Below are 16,011 nucleotides of genomic sequence, written 5' to 3'. Positions count from 1 at the left end.
CGAGTAGAGTCCCAATCTACTCAACCTCTCCTCATATGTCCGCCCCCTCATCCCCGGGATTAACCGAGTGAACCTTCTTTGTACTGCCTCGAGAGCAAGTATGTCTTTTCTTAAGTATGGAGACCAAAACTGTATGCAGTATTCCAGGTGCGGTCTCACCAATACCTTATATAACTGCAGCAATACCTCCCTGTTTTTATATTCTATCCCCCTAGCAATAAAAGCCAACATTCCATTGGCCTTCTTGATCACCTGCTGCACCTGCAAACTAACTTTTTGATTTTCTTGCACTAGGACCCCCAGATCCCTTTGTACTGCAGTACTTTCCAGTTTCTCGCCATTAAGATAATAACTTGCTAATGTGACAATGTTAGTTTGTCTGTGTTGGTTGGAGACTCCAGGATAGTAGGCTTGGGGGCAAAGTGAGCCTAAAGAGGTGTAAGTGTGCATTTAATACCCAAAGTGATTGCAGAGACAATGAAGCTGTCTGTTGAGTAGGATTATTTCTAGCAATATATCTAATCTCCAACTAAATTGGCATTGCCTAGGAAGAAGTGACTGCACATATAATCCTATTTTTAAAATTCCTAACCTTCGGAGTCCACTATCTGTAGTAATTCAAATACGGAGACCAATCATTGTAGATAGAATAAACATTACCAGTAATCTTTAATTTGATTACAAATCAGTCACGTGAAATATCGAGAAGTAGCTACCCCATAAAACTTTTTATTCCCAATATAAAAAAGAAAGGGTCAAGATCTGTTCCCATTGGCAGAAGGGTCGAAAACCAGAGGGGACAGATTTAAGGTAATTGGCAAAAGAACCAAAGACGCCATGTGGAAAAACATTTTTACGCAGCGAGCGGTTATGGTCTGGAATGCGCTGCCTGAAATGGTGGTGAAGGCAGATTCAGTCCTGGCTTTCAAAAGGGAATTGGATAAGTACTTGAAGGAAAAAAAATTGCAGGGCTACGGGGAAAGGGCAGGAGAGTGGGACTAGCTGGATTGCTCTTGCAGAAAGCCGGCACGGGCTCGATGGGTTGAATGGCTGCCTCCTGTGCTGTAATCATTCTATGATTCTATTTAAAAGATACTCACCTTACAGTCACAAAACATAATAAATTAGTCTGGGAACCTCTCTATCATATGCACACACACACACACACACACACACTCTCTTTTCCTCCACTCGTAATTCATATGAAGAACAAGTTAATTTTTTATCGGAGATTTTAGCAGAAGCCTTTCCTCAGAATCTTGAAGCTTTGGTTTTCACCCACTGCCGCTGTGAGGGTGAGGTTTACAGGTTCCCTTCACAATCTTCCTAGGTTTTTTAAAGTCCCAAGAAAGTATTTCCAGTTCCTTTTCCCCCAAATCTAGATAGCTTAATTTCTTCTGCCTTGTTACTTTTGTCTTCATTTGCACTGTTTTCTGTAGGGCACCTATGACTAGTTGGGCAGTCTGCAATACACCTTGGGGAATGATCAGGTGTGCCCCTTCTTTCATTTAAAATGGTATTCAATCTACACTTGTAACCCGTTCTAGGATTTTTATTAACTGTACAGGTAGAGAATAAAGACTCCTTCTTTGTTACCAGATGTTAAGTTGGCAAATTATATCTGTTGGTTTATGGTAGGGTCCTCTCTAGTGCCCTCCTTTAATGTATCACTATCTTCTGTATTCTGGCTGCTGTTGTAACCTAATGGGAATTACTACTGTGGATTTTAAAAAAATACAATTATAATTTTAAAATATACTAATTTACATCTTGTTTGGTTAGATTTTATACTTTGCTTCAGAGATCTATAATTTTCTAATTTTGTCTTTTTCCTAATATATAGGTTGTCATAATGCGCGATTATCACCATGAAAATGTGGTGGACATGTACAACAGTTATTTGGTTGGAGACGAATTATGGGTAGTTATGGAGTTTCTGGAAGGTGGCGCTTTGACAGACATTGTTACACATACTAGGTATGTTTTCAAATCTCTCAATTTCGTTGGCTATCTTAACTAGCTGAAACTCAAATCGTTTTTTAAACTAGAAACTGTTTTTGCTTTGAATGTAATTAGTTAAAAACTTAATACAGTTTGAGCCCTACAAAGTTAATCTTAGTGGGAACTGATCTTAGCGACTTGTTGTGCAATGGTGCTATAAAAGGAGCTGAACCTACTCTCTGCCACAGGAGACTGTTAGCTCTTCCAATAATGTGCGTGTATACTAACGATATACTTACTGGACAGGCTTGAGTGAGGCGCATGAAATCATGCTGTCTCATCATGCTGACTAGGTTATACTTGCTGCAATTTGCTCATGCATTACTGTAATGAAAATTTAAAATGTAGGAAATGCACTGCAAGGTCCGTCAGCGTCTGAAAGAGAAAAGGTGGTTTAATAGGGCAAATTCACGGATGCTGTGCTTCCAGTAGGTCACTCTGCTCGAAGGGAGCACTGGTCATGGACAGGCCTACAACTTTGTAGTGGTAGTTCTTCGACCGGTACTCCCTTTGGGCATGGCTCCTCGCTGGGACCAGGAGATTGATGAATTTACTCTGATGTTTTGGGTTTGGATCATTCGGAATTCAGTAGTATATGCAAAGTATAGACATGGCAAGCTTCTGTACACAGTGCATTTTGAGAACTTTGGCTTTCTCCAAATTCCACAGTACTGCTGTGCAGGCACAGTAATATATGTAATAAATCAATGTATGTAATATTTGATGTCACAACATCATGAGACATGTTGTGTTCTGGTGTGTTGTGTTGTTATATAGATGTCAACACAGTGTTGCTTCATATCAGGCCTGTCATGTCGCTCGGGTTTCGGAAGTGATGCAGCTGAATCAGAGTGGAATTCAGTGTCCTTGCTATGATTTTCACGTTAAGTTTACATTTACAGGCATAAATTTGCTGCAGAAATCATAACATATAAGGACATAAGATATATATCAACACAAAGAAGCAAAATTCCATGTGTATGAACTTCAACTAAAGCTTTAGTAAAACAGAAGCAGCAATTACTTTGTTGATGGTAACCTATTAAAAGTCAATTTAACATAAGTAGAAATTCAGGTACCAAACCCAGGATGCTTCAAAATGCTTCATAAATGGCATACGATAAAATATTGCTGTCTCACATTATCGAGCTCAGTAATTCCTCCAACCCAGTTCCCTGGACATCATCATTACTCATTGTTTAAAAAAAAATTCTAGAAAAATCTACATATGGGAAAAAATTATATTGAACTTGATTATAAATTGTAAAATTGTTTAATATTTAAAAGGGACAATGGCAGTGAGATTTCTTTTAAGCACTGAACAAATTGGGCAATGTGTATTTTTTAGGGATTTTATTAAATCATTATGCATTCCTAACCATAATGAAATTCAAATGCTTTCTTTCATGCACAGAATTTATCTTTTTTGTTTTGGATGCACTGGATAATGAGCATGAGCAGAACCTCATGGTTGTTACATGCATGGGTATGCACATGCATGTGACGTAATTGAGCCAAGGTTACTCAGATGTCAGAAATTTGTTGGGATTTGTACATGAATGTTGTCGTAGGTGGAAGTGTGGAAAATGAAGGTTGGTTTTCTAATAGTATATTGAAACCCCTATTTGTATTAACTATTCCATGAAACAAAAATATTACCAGTTACCAGACATGAACCAGAATACAAATTCAGCATAGCCTCCTTGCATTTATATCCAGTGTGTAAAAAACAGAATTGCATTTGCCTGTTTTATGGCATTTTTTACGTGCACTGTCACGTTTAAAGATCTGTTTATCTGCACCTGTTCATCCATTCTAAGATTTTACCATTCAGAGTATATTCATTTTGCTATTCTTTTTCAGAAAATGTACTACTTCACGTTTCTCCGCATTAAACTACATCCACCACCTATCTGCTCACCCCACTGATCAGTCTATGTCCTCCTGCAATCTCTTGCATTCCTCCTTACAGTCTCCCCAACTTAATATAAGCAAGGTTCAATGTTCATCCATCTTGTGGCTATGTTCAAATCATTTATATAAATCGAAAAAAAGGGGGGTCCCAACACACATCCCTGGGGCTACCCACATCCTACTAATCTAAAATATTCATTTTGCTCCTACTATTTGCTTTCTGTTTTTTGGCGATCACTCTACCATACGGTTGAATTTCCTTTCATACCGTCTGCCTTAACTTTCATAACAATTCTTTGATATGGCAGCTTATCAAAACACCTACTGAAAATTCATTTATATATAACATCCTCTAACCTATACACTCAGTAATTTCTCCCAAAATTAAATTAATCAAACACGGCCCGTCCATTACAGAAGCTTGCTGACGATATGTAATTAGCCGGCACCTTTCTAGGTGTACACTAATTTTATCCCATATAATGGACTCTAGAAGTTTAGCATCAACTATGGTAAGTCTAACTGGCCTATCACTTTCTGGCTTATCCCTTTTCCCTTTGTTGAAACAGGGTGTAACATTTTCCACCCTCAAGTTCCTTGGCATAATTCCTGTTTTTAAAGATTTCTAGAAAAATATGATTAAAGCCTTCGGTATCTCCTCCCCAACCTAGATGATACCATCTGCATCTGGTGACTTTTCTACTTTCAGTCCCACTACTGTGGCTCAGGGCATAGATCAGGGCTAGGGGGAGTAGAAGGTGAGGCTCCGGGCAGAGATTGAGGCTTGGCTTGGGAGGGGGGCAGGGGGATACGGGGAGATGCTCCGGGCAGAGATCAGGGCTGGGGGAGGCCGAAGGCTGCCTAGTGCCTCGAGGCCTAGGGGAGCACTCCTGCTCTTCCTGGCCCACAAGGTGTGCTAAAAGAGCAGACCTTTAACACTTACCTTCATGGGTTGGCAGCTCCCGCCTCGGATCAGCTACCGGGCAGCTGACCGCTCAGGCCTCACCATCACTTCCAGTTAAATTTAAGTTGTGGCGCCAATGATGTAATCAGGCTGCAACTCTGGAATGTTAATTAGGCCCCGCCTGCCTTTTACGGGAGCCTCGTCAATGGGCTGATTCATGTGGAGTTTGAAGTTCAGCTTGGTCAAACAGGACACCAATGTTGTGCGCTGTTAAATTCAACCTGAGCAAGCAGCCAGGAAGGGGGAATTGAGTCAGGGCTCAGGTGCAGAGTTTCTAATGGGAGACAAATAGGATGGCTCTTGATCCTGCCAGTATTGAGCTGGAGAAAGTTCTGGCTGATCCACAACTTAATGTTGGGTAGACAGTCAGACAACACAACAGTCATGGAGTTGAGAGTGTTACAAGTTACATCGAAGCAAGTTACATCGAAACTACAACCATTCGGCCCAACTAGTCTATGTCAGCGTTTATGCTCCACACAAGCTTCCACCCTCCCTTATTCATCTAACCTCATCAGCATACCCTTCTCCCTCGTGTGCTTATCTAGCTTCCCCTTAAATGCATCTATGCTATTTGCCTCAACTACTCCTTGTGATAGCACGTTCCACATTCTTACCACTCTCTGGTAAAGAAGTTTCTCCTGAATTCCCTATTGGATTTATTAGCAACTATTTTATATTTATAACATCTAGTTTTGGACTCCCCCACAAGTGGAATTTTTTTCTCTACATCTACCCTACCAAACCCTTTCATTATCTTAAAGACCTCTATCAGGTCACCCCTCCGCCTTCCCTTTTCTAGAGAAAAGCGCCCCAGCCTGTTCGGCCTTTCCTGATAAGTATATCCTCTCAGTTCTGGTATCATCCTTGTGAATCTTTTTTGCACTCTCTCCAACGCCTCTATATCCTTTCTATAACATGGAGACCAGAACTGTGCACAGTACTCCAAGTGTGGTCTAACCAAGGTTCTATACAAGTTTAACAGAACTCTAAACAAGTTTAACTTGATGGCAAAGTGCGGTGTCATTGGTATACATATGGATGCTGACTCCATGCTTACTGATATTGCAAAAGGCAGCATGCAGATGAGGAATAGGAGAATGCTGAGTTTGAATCATAGAGTACGCTGAAGAAGACTTTGTGGACATGAGAGGACAAAACCATTGCAGGTAATGTATTTTCTACATTGGGACAGGTATGAATAAAATCATTGGAAGGTAATCCTTGGCCGCCTCCTATTTCTCATCTACATGCTGCCCCTCGGCGACATAATCTAAAAACACAACGCCAGGTTCCACATGTATGCTGACGACACCCAGCTCTACCTCATCACCACCTCCTTGACCCCTCCATTGTCTCTGATTTGTCACACTGCTTGTCTGAACTGGATGTGCAAAAATTTCCTCCAACTAAATATTGGGAAGACTGAAGCCATTGTCTTCGATTCCTTCCATTCCCTAGCCACCCACTCCGTCCCTCTCCACGGCCACTCGCTGAGGCTGAACCAGACCGTTCGCAACCTTGGCGTCCTATTTGACCCTTAGATGAGCTTCCGACCACATATCCGTTCCATCACCAAGACTGCCTACTTCCACCCCCGTAACATCGCCCGTCTCCGCCCCTGCCTCAGCTCATCTGCTGCTGAATCCCTCATCTATGCCTTTGTTACCTCTCGACTTGACTATTCCAATGCTCTCCTGGCCGGCCTCCCATCTTTCACCCTCCATAAACTTGAGCTCATCCAACTCTGCTGCCCATATCCTCACTCGCAGCAAGTCCTGCACACCCATCACCCCTGTGTTTGCTGACCTACATTGGCTCCCAGTCCGTTGATGCCTCAATTTAAAATTTCTCATCCTTGTTTTCAAATCCTTCCATGACCTCGCCCCTTCCTATCTCCGTAACCTCCTACAACCCTCCGAGATCTCTGCGCTCCTCCAATTCTTGCCTCTTGCGCATCCCCGATTTTAATCACTCCACTATTGGTGGCTGTGCCTTCAGCTGCCTAGGCCCTAAGCTCTGGAATTCCCTCCCTAAACCTCTCCACCTCTCTCTCCACCTTTAAGAAGCTGCTTAAAACCTACCTTTTTGACCAAGCTTTTGGTCACCTATCCTGATATCTCCTTATGTGGCTCAATGTCAGATTTTGTTTGATCGCTCCTTTGAAGCACCTTAGGACATTTTACTACGTCAAAGGTGCTATATAAATGTAAGTTGTTGTTGTTGTATTGCGTGAGAGATGGTCAATGAAGGCAAGGCAGCAAAGGAGGATGGAATGGTTGGCTATGTCAAAGATTGGAGGGAGAATGAGGATGGATAGGGGTCCATGGCTTCAGTCACATAGAATATTGCTGTCAAAACAAATTAAACTGAAGAAAAAGCAGATTTTTATTTAACTGAATATCATGGTCTAATTTCATACTGAATGTGGGGTAAATATAGGGTTATATAGGGTCACATGATCAATAATAGATTAGAAATTTTGTAAGATTGAGATGACTACTGTTTCACAGAAGCTAAAGTTTAATTACAATGAAGGCTAGGTAGTATTTTTCATTTTGATAATTGTTGAGTTTACTATTGAAGATGTGTTGAACTGTAAATTTCCGAGCAAGCCGTTGCTCAAGCAAAATAAGTGTATATAGTTATTGAAATGTATTCAAGACCCAAGAACGCCACAATTCCATGGTTGTAGAATTATTCCCCTCTCCCCGTTGCAGAATTGGGAGCAAAGAACTAGCAGGAGCAGGACAGTGCAAGAGGTACAGTCAGCTTTTAATGATACTGAAGTCTCATCGAAGCAAACACAAGAGTGCAAGATTTCTGTATTAACTAAGAAGCTTACTGTAACACCTGACTGTAACTCTCATGCCTCTGTCACTCTTGCAGATTCTGCTGCTGATAATCCAACAGCTCCTGTTCTTGATAATCCATGGGGCCTGAATGCCCCCTCCTGCTGATGCTTAAGTTCTGGTAGCTTGCTACTTGTCCTGGCTCCTTGTGCTGGTTGCAAGTGGGCAGGTAGGCTTCAGGTGGTGACTGACTAGTTGCAGGCAGGCAGGCAGACAGACTAGCTGCAACTGCATTCTGCTATAGATTCTAGTATTCCAGTTCAGGTGTCAGCTGTGGCTCAGTGGTTAGCACTCTTGCCTCTGAGTCAGAAGGTTGTGGATTCAAGTCTCGCTCCAGGGACTTGAGCACAAAATCCAGGCTGATACTCCAGTGCAGTACTGAGGGAGTGCTGCACTGTCAGAGGTGCCGTCTTTCGGATGAGATGTTAAAACCGAGGCCCCGTCTGACTTCTCAGGTGGACGTAAAAAATCCCATTGCAGTATTTCAAAGAAGAGCAGGGGAATTCTCCCTGGTGTCCTGGCCAACATTCATCCCTCAACCAACACCACTTAAAAAAAAAACACTTATCTGGTCATTATCAAATTCCTGTTTGTGGGAGCTTGCTATGCGTAAATTGGCTGCCGCATTTCCTATATTACAACAGTGACTACGCTGCGAATAAACAAGTACTTCATTGGCTGTAAAGCGCTTTGGGACATCCTGAGGCCATGAAAGGCGCAATATAAATGCAAGTCTTTCTTTCTCTCTCCTAGACTCCTTTGCTCTTTAGGTACAATAAGTTTATAATTCAAAACCTCTCCTTAAATTTGTGCTTTTCCTAAGATATAAATGTACATCAACCACTCAGTAACATGCCACAGCAATTGAACAAACTTGATGGTAACTACATTCCCTTACCCCAGATTTTTTTTGGACTTGCTGCATCAGTTGGCAAATATACATGATTAATTGAATGTGTAACAAGTAAATTTTCTGTTAAATCTCATAAGCAATTATATCAGCATTTTCAGATTGCAGAATTCTTATAACTGACTAACAGATTTAAATTATTAAAAGTGACTTTTCTGCTCTCACGTTCTTGTATTTCACAACAAGTAATAATATTTGCTGACTGATTTATTTTGAGTGAATTGCAATTTTTAGATCCACTTTTTCTGATAATATTGGTTAAAACAGCTTGTATAAAAATGTGGAGAACCATCGGTATGTTAAATTTTCTATTGAATTTAGTAGGAGATGAGTTACTCAGCTCCTCTGTTTTTGAGGAAGTTGTTGTCAGCAGAAAGCCAGGATATCATTAATAGTGTACAAGCTCAGTGGGTGGTAATCAGGCCATAAACAGATCTTTTTTCATCTCTATGCCTACTGCCCCTCCAGGGAACAGTAAACAGCACGTTTTAATGTAGTGCTTCACCATAGAAATTCTAGTTCATTAACTTTTTATGTTTTAATTTCTATTATCTTAGATGTAATGATGCAGCAATTCAGCAATGTATTTTTCTTTCTGGATAGTTTCATTAAAAATAAGCAACTACGCTAAGCTGAGTTGACTAAGTAGATTGAAAGCAGAAAGACTAAATCAGCCTCTTTCAGTCACATTAACTAATTATAGGTATCAGCACTAATTTGATAGTTACCTTTTGTACAGTAGAATATGACTATCAAAATTGATGTAATTTTTGAGCATTTTTATTTTGTTTCTAACCTTATTCACCTTCATTAAATCCTCATTGCTGCCTTCTGCCAATACACTTGCTCCTATAGACAAGCACCCCTGGGCCAAAGTGAGCTGTGGACTTCTTCGTAATGTTGCTAATGCATAATGGTTGACCCACTGGAAGGTGTTCCTGCAGGATGGGGTCAGATTGGTCTGTCCAACTTTTCCTTAACCACAAGGTGGTATGTGTCACGTGGCATCCAACACAAGAGCTTGTGACATTTATCCATTGGGGGGATTTGGGTTTGAATGTTGGTCAATATTTTGGATTCAAGCTCAAGGACTCTGAAAGCTGGTTTACTAATCACTTACTGTTGTAAGCTAATTTGCTCAGAACAGTTTGACTTGATTTTATCAGCAAAAATAAAAGTGAATGTAAGGATCTCAAATTGTTTAAAGAATTTATTTTGTTACCATGGTAGCAACTTGCTGGTGATTGTTGCCTTTATTACCATCAAATTCACCTTTGCAGAAAATAAGTTTTTGTGTCAGAAGTTACCTAAATCAAAATTGTGAAGCAAAATATTGAAAACTCAGCATGCCATTGCTTCTATTTCCTGGGAATTGGAGTAGTGTTGGTTCATTCAGTGTAAATGGAACAATTTAAATGTATAGAAATGTGTGTGCTGGAGAGTTCAAAAAATGTGAAAGCGAAGTAAATTACCACTAGTAGTATGTCAACTATGCTTTCAGCAGTGATATGTAATTTCTGTAATGTCTTCTACAATTTATTCGTCTAACGGAACAGTAGAACGTTATTTGCCTTCATGTTGAGCGTGTTCTCATAAGTCTTTGTCCTGAGCATCAAAACTATGATAATATGAGCTCTACGTCAAGAAAACCAAGAATATGTTCTAAATTTGGCAGTGAGCACCTCCAAGGGAAATTATAATCATTTAGGCATCAATTAGAAAAATGTTTTAGATATTAAATATGTTTTTCGTAATATATCTGCTCTATTTTTTGTTGCCTCTGCAATATTTTACTTACTGCCCCCCCCCCCACCACCACCACACATTTTTCCTCTAATGGATTTTTTGAACAGATGGCTTCTTGCACCATATGGCTGGTCGAGCCTGCACATTGAACCATCTCTCAGTGGATTAATACTTTTTGTGTTGCACTGCCGAACAGTACTCTGCTGGTTTTGATTGGTGTAATGATTTATGTTGTAATTATAAATCCTAATAATTAGCATTTCTTTGCTGTATTTTGTGTGTTGCAAAATATGGTTGGTATATACTTCTGATTTTGCCCCAGACAAAATTTGCAACTTTAACGTATTTCAATTTCATGCAATATCGTGTTGCAATATTTATGCAAATTATTTTTCTACATTTTAAAAGCTGTTATTAAGAAGAATTAGAGGTACATACTGAACTATTGAATGTTACTTTACTAGCAGTAAAAAGAAATCTGACACCAGCCACGTCCTAATGACACAGGAGGACCAATTTTGCGTGATCTTTTTGCGCATCAGTTTCAGCGCGGTGGTTCTCGGCAACCGTTGAGTTCACACCCGAAGTGAGGCATGAATCAATTTCTAGGCATCTGTTTTTAATCCTTCAGAAGTCATCACAGCGAATGCTAAACCATTGGATATGGTTGTTCATCAGTAGTCTCATTCTAATTGGTTGATATGGGGGTTGGGCAGGAAAGTGGAGTTGAGGTCGAAGATCAGCCATGATCTGATTGAAAGACAGAGCAGGCTTGAGGGGCCATATGGCCTACTCCTGCTCCTGTTTCTTATGTTAATGGAAAATGTGTGGCATATTGGCTGTTACATCAGGTTCTATGATAGAGGAATCATGTACAAAATGTCACAAGCTACAAGGTTATTTCTTTACTTAACTCCCTCCCCGCCTCCACACAACCATTTTTTTTCCTTCTGTCTTAATTTACTTGTGCTACACACCATTCTCTTGCTGAGAGGCCAATCAGGTGACCTTTTCCCAGGACCAGCCAGTAAAACATGCTTGAACTGTGCAGGTTGATATCCCAACTGATTGCCTTCCCTCACTCACTTTGGAGAATTTACTTATTGCTTTCACTCATGCAGAGAGGTTTGTAGGAGTACCGCCACGTCCTGCCATTCTGTAACATGCATATTAGTGCATGAATGTGGTACACCATTTGAGAGTCTTACAGAGTCTTTTTTGGTGGTGGGAGGGGTTTGTAGTGAATTTATGCTCTCATCAAAGTGAGGGATGTCAATGCTGAGCAATGGAACATAATCTGGGTCAGCATCTAGCATTTCCAAATTAGATATAATTTGGGTCAGCCAAACTCTCTTTACTCTGCCTTAAAAATGTATCTTAACCCTCATGTCAGAAAAGTACCCTAACTACATAAGTATGATTCTTCCACTTTCTCACACTAGCCATCCTTATGATTCTCTGAGCGAGATTGCTGATTAGTGCTGAAATATGGACAGTCTTGTGATGGCTTGAGACTGTCCGAGCTTATTTCACACTGAACTCTAACAGGCAACAGAACGAAGGCCTCCATTCTGGGTTAGATTTCACCTCAGGCTGTAGAGGTGAAAGGAATGACTGTGCCTTTCAATCCCCTGTCGGGGTTGTTTATTAATGGAACATAGACAGCTTTTGAAATAATTTTACCAAAATGTTTTAATTAACATCATCAGCAGAAAGGAAAAACTGCAATGTGTAGTGGGTTGGGATGGAGGAAAAAGCTTCTTGGACTTGCATGTGGACAAACAAGTCTGTGGCACAGGTCGTGGTACCATCGGCAAGTGGCCTGTAGTGGAACAAATCTTTTATGTATAGGAGGAAATAGTTGTAACAATGTTTGTTTTTTTATTGCAGAATGAATGAAGAACAAATAGCAACAGTATGTTTATCTGTTTTGAAGGCTCTAGCATATCTTCATTCTCAGGGGGTTATCCACAGGGATATAAAAAGCGACTCTATACTTCTCACCGGTGATGGAAGGGTAAACAATATTGTTTGTACTTTCCCTTGCACTACTAGATCTGTACAGTTTATATCATAATTGGATAACTGTGCATAATTAATAGAATTCTAGTATCTTTAATAAACAGTGAGCAACCACAGGAATGGTATTTTACACAGGAAAGTGATTTTACTGTTTTATGTTTACCTTTTAGATTAAATTGTCAGATTTTGGGTTTTGTGCTCAAGTGTCAAAAGAAGTCCCCAGGAGGAAGTCACTGGTTGGAACGCCATACTGGATGGCACCAGAGGTCATCTCTAGATTACCTTATGGAACCGAAGTAAGGATAAGGCCATCTTGGGTTGTGCAACATATATCCATGTGAAACAAGAGTTACTGGTCTCTGATTTATAAAATATTTACATATTTAATTGCTTAAATGCCTCATTAAACTCTTAATTCCACCCAATCTATTGTTACAATACTTCAGTGGCTATAATTGACAAATCAGATTATTGTTATGTATTTTGATGGGCAAAATTAAATTATTATTTTTCAGGTGGATATATGGTCTCTTGGTGTAATGGTAATAGAAATGGTGGATGGAGAACCACCGTACTTTAATGAGCCACCTCTTCAGGCCATGAGGAGAATACGAGACAATCTTCCTCCAAGATTAAAGGATGTACACAAGGTAGAATTCTCAAACTATTTTTTTTTCAAAATATTTCATAGAATTTATCTTTCAACATGTAGGGGTCGATTTTAACCCGCAGCTGGTTTTGGTCAGGCGGGGCGAGTGCAAAACGGATTCGCTGGCCTAGATTTCAGGCCCGGAAGTTATCTTAACTTCCAGACGTCATTTAAATTTGACTGGCAGATTTCCCACCTGGTCGCGTCAGGAACTGAAAGCTTACCCACTTTCTGGGCATTATTTCCGTTGGGCCTCCCGCGGTCTACTTACAGCAGGAATACATCTCTTAAATGGAGGTTGCATGTCTTTTAGTGCAGCAAATTGGAAGCCGAGTCAAAAGCAAGCCCCATGGTTTTCTGAAGCCTCGGAGTTACTGGCGGAAGAGGTGAGAGCAAGGAGGGAACTTCTCTTTCCTGCTTTAAGGGAGTGGTTAGGGGGTTAACAAGCACTGTTAATGCAGAGGGGCTTTGTGTAACTTCTCAGGGGAGGGAATGAACAGGTCACCGGAAGTACTGTTCAATCAACTGATCCCTGACCTCTGTGGCAGTGATGCATTATGCCGGCCTTTTTTCTTCTACTTCTCCCTCGCCTTTATCCAATTCTTCCTTGTCAAATGATGACTCTTCCTGTTGCTCTGCCTCCATGAACTGCAGTCCTCTCTCTATTTCCAAATTGTGCCACATGCAGCACACTACAACGATGCAACAAACTTTGTGTGGGCCGTACTGTAGGAAGCCCCCAGGCTTATTCAGGCACTTGAACCTTTACTTCAATAGTGCAATATTGTGCTCAATATGTAGTCGCATGGCAGTGATTGTACCTACGCTGTTCAAGAATGATGTGATTGCAGAGGGATGTCATCAGTCATGTATGCAGGGGATAGCCCTTGTCCCCAAGCAGACATCCTCCTACATTCCTGGAAGGATGAATAGTTGGAGGATAGATGAGTGTTGCAGAATGAAGGCATCGTAACATTTACCTGCAAAACTGCAAAACTGACACAGACTTGCTTGATCCTTCTGCAGTGATTACACACCGGCTGGGCATTAATTGAGTGATAGCCCTTCCTATTGACAAAAGCTGCTGGCTTGGCTTTTGGTGCCTTGATGGCTACATGAGTGCAGTCTATAACATCCAGGACATGAGGGAACCCAGCCAGGGCTGCAAATCCCAGGGCTCTCTCATTTTGAGTGTTGATGATGTATTGGTTGGTCCTGGCAAATAGGGTATTGGTGCTCAGTAATGTTACTGGTGGTCCATCCTCCAACTATTCACTGTTCCAGGAACATCGGAGGATAGCTGCTTGGGGGCAAGAGCTACCCCCTCCAACATGGCTGATGACAGTCCTCTGCAACCACATCATGCCTGTTTAGCTAAGGTACAATCATTGCTATGGGATCACCGGGAACATTATTGAGCACAGTATTGGCTTGGTGCAGCTGTGTGCTGCAGACTGGGAGATGCAGGTCATATTGCCTGGAAAAAGCCTAGGCAAAGAAGTTAAAAGCAGTGGTGACTTTGACACCCACTAGCAAAGCATGGCCACCTGGGCCAACAGGCCCCAGGTTCTGTTGCAGAAGGCTACACAGGTCAATGACAGCCTGTGGGCTGGGTAAGGCCTTCTATGAGCATTGCCCTCCCACCTGCTGCTTCTTAATGGTTATTGAGACTGCTGCTGCTCCTTCTCTTCCTCTTCTTCCAACTGTTCCTCCATCCAAAGCAATGAAGCTTATTATGGTGCTACCCATAATAAGCTGAGAGAGGTCCATAAGGCACAAAAAGACAGAAACAAGTAATCTCTAAGCACAAAAATACCTTGGAAATCCACTAATCACAATAGGATATAGGTTCCTGTGATCTGATTGCTCTGTTAAATAGTGCTTTCAGTCACTCAATTATTACCTGAAGCCAATCGGCAAGGTTTTACTCAGTGGGTTGGCCACTGGACAGGGCTTCAGACCCACCTAATTAAAATTGCTTTGGGGGTCCTAATTACATCATAGGACCCCGATTGGCTTGCATTGATAAGACACCCACCTGCTTCCAACAGGCACCTCGCCACCAAAATGAAGTCAGCAGTTAAAATGGCTGCTAGTGTTCCCACCTGACAGAGTGGATTAAAATCAACCCCATAATCATGACTGAAAATCTGATATCAATCAGATTCTCAAACTAATTAGACATGAAACGTAATTCAATCTATCTAAATCTCTGAACTCTATAGTATATCGATTTGTACAGAATTTTTTTTTGAGCCAGAAATGTTATTATGTTCATGTTTTTATTAGAAATCAGTATTTCTTTTTGATTTAGAAACCTTATATTCTTATTATTTAAGGTGCGTCATTTTTATTTCATATTGGGGCATTCTGTTATGCTCTTGTGATGTAACATCTTCAATCAGTTTTTCAACCAGAGCATGACTCTGAGACGCTGAGAAGAAATGTAATTGAAATTATGAATGGTGAATACATCACCATCTGGACGAAGGATGATTTAAACATTGATAACAAGATTTAGATCCCAGTCTTAGAGTATAACGCCAATCAGCAGACCTGAAAAGTGCAATTAATTTCAGTAATTAAATTATAGTCTTTTGCTTATCTTCTGCCCTAACTGGAGGTCAATCTAGTCTTTGGGCAAACATGTGAAAATTTAGCTTTATTTTTTTTATGAATGTAGGCAAATTCCTTGCATTTGATTGGCTCAAAAAACTTCCAATAAAACAGCAACAAATCACAAACAGTTACAGAACGTGCCAATCAACGCATAGAAACCAAGAATGAAAATTAATGGTCAGCACCGTCAAAAAAACTCCCAATTAAAAATAGGCAGCTGCCAATAGCAAGAAGCAGAAGCGGGAGCAATCAAATCACTCGGCTAAGCAGTTATTTCTCTAAATGAAGACATTAAGAAATTACAAAATTTACAAGAAAATAATTAAACTTACCC

General features: G+C 40.7%; 1 protein-coding gene across 1 annotated transcript in view; it reads left to right on the top strand.

The window, feature by feature from the left end:
* Window positions 1-16,011, top strand: part of LOC137324764 (serine/threonine-protein kinase PAK 5-like) — a 104,004-nt gene that overhangs the window by 83,955 nt on the left and 4,038 nt on the right. The window contains exons 4-7 of the mRNA XM_067989444.1: window positions 1,844-1,977; window positions 12,278-12,404; window positions 12,580-12,705; window positions 12,925-13,059. Coding sequence (XP_067845545.1) covers window positions 1,844-1,977; window positions 12,278-12,404; window positions 12,580-12,705; window positions 12,925-13,059 — 522 coding nt within the window. The remainder of the gene's footprint in view (window positions 1-1,843; window positions 1,978-12,277; window positions 12,405-12,579; window positions 12,706-12,924; window positions 13,060-16,011) is intronic.

This window comes from Heptranchias perlo, chromosome 8, assembly GCF_035084215.1.
Source record: "Heptranchias perlo isolate sHepPer1 chromosome 8, sHepPer1.hap1, whole genome shotgun sequence".
Taxonomy (NCBI): Eukaryota; Metazoa; Chordata; class Chondrichthyes; order Hexanchiformes; family Hexanchidae; genus Heptranchias; species Heptranchias perlo.
Note: the sequence above shows the minus strand (reverse complement) of the source record. Positions and strands in the feature narration are given on the sequence as shown.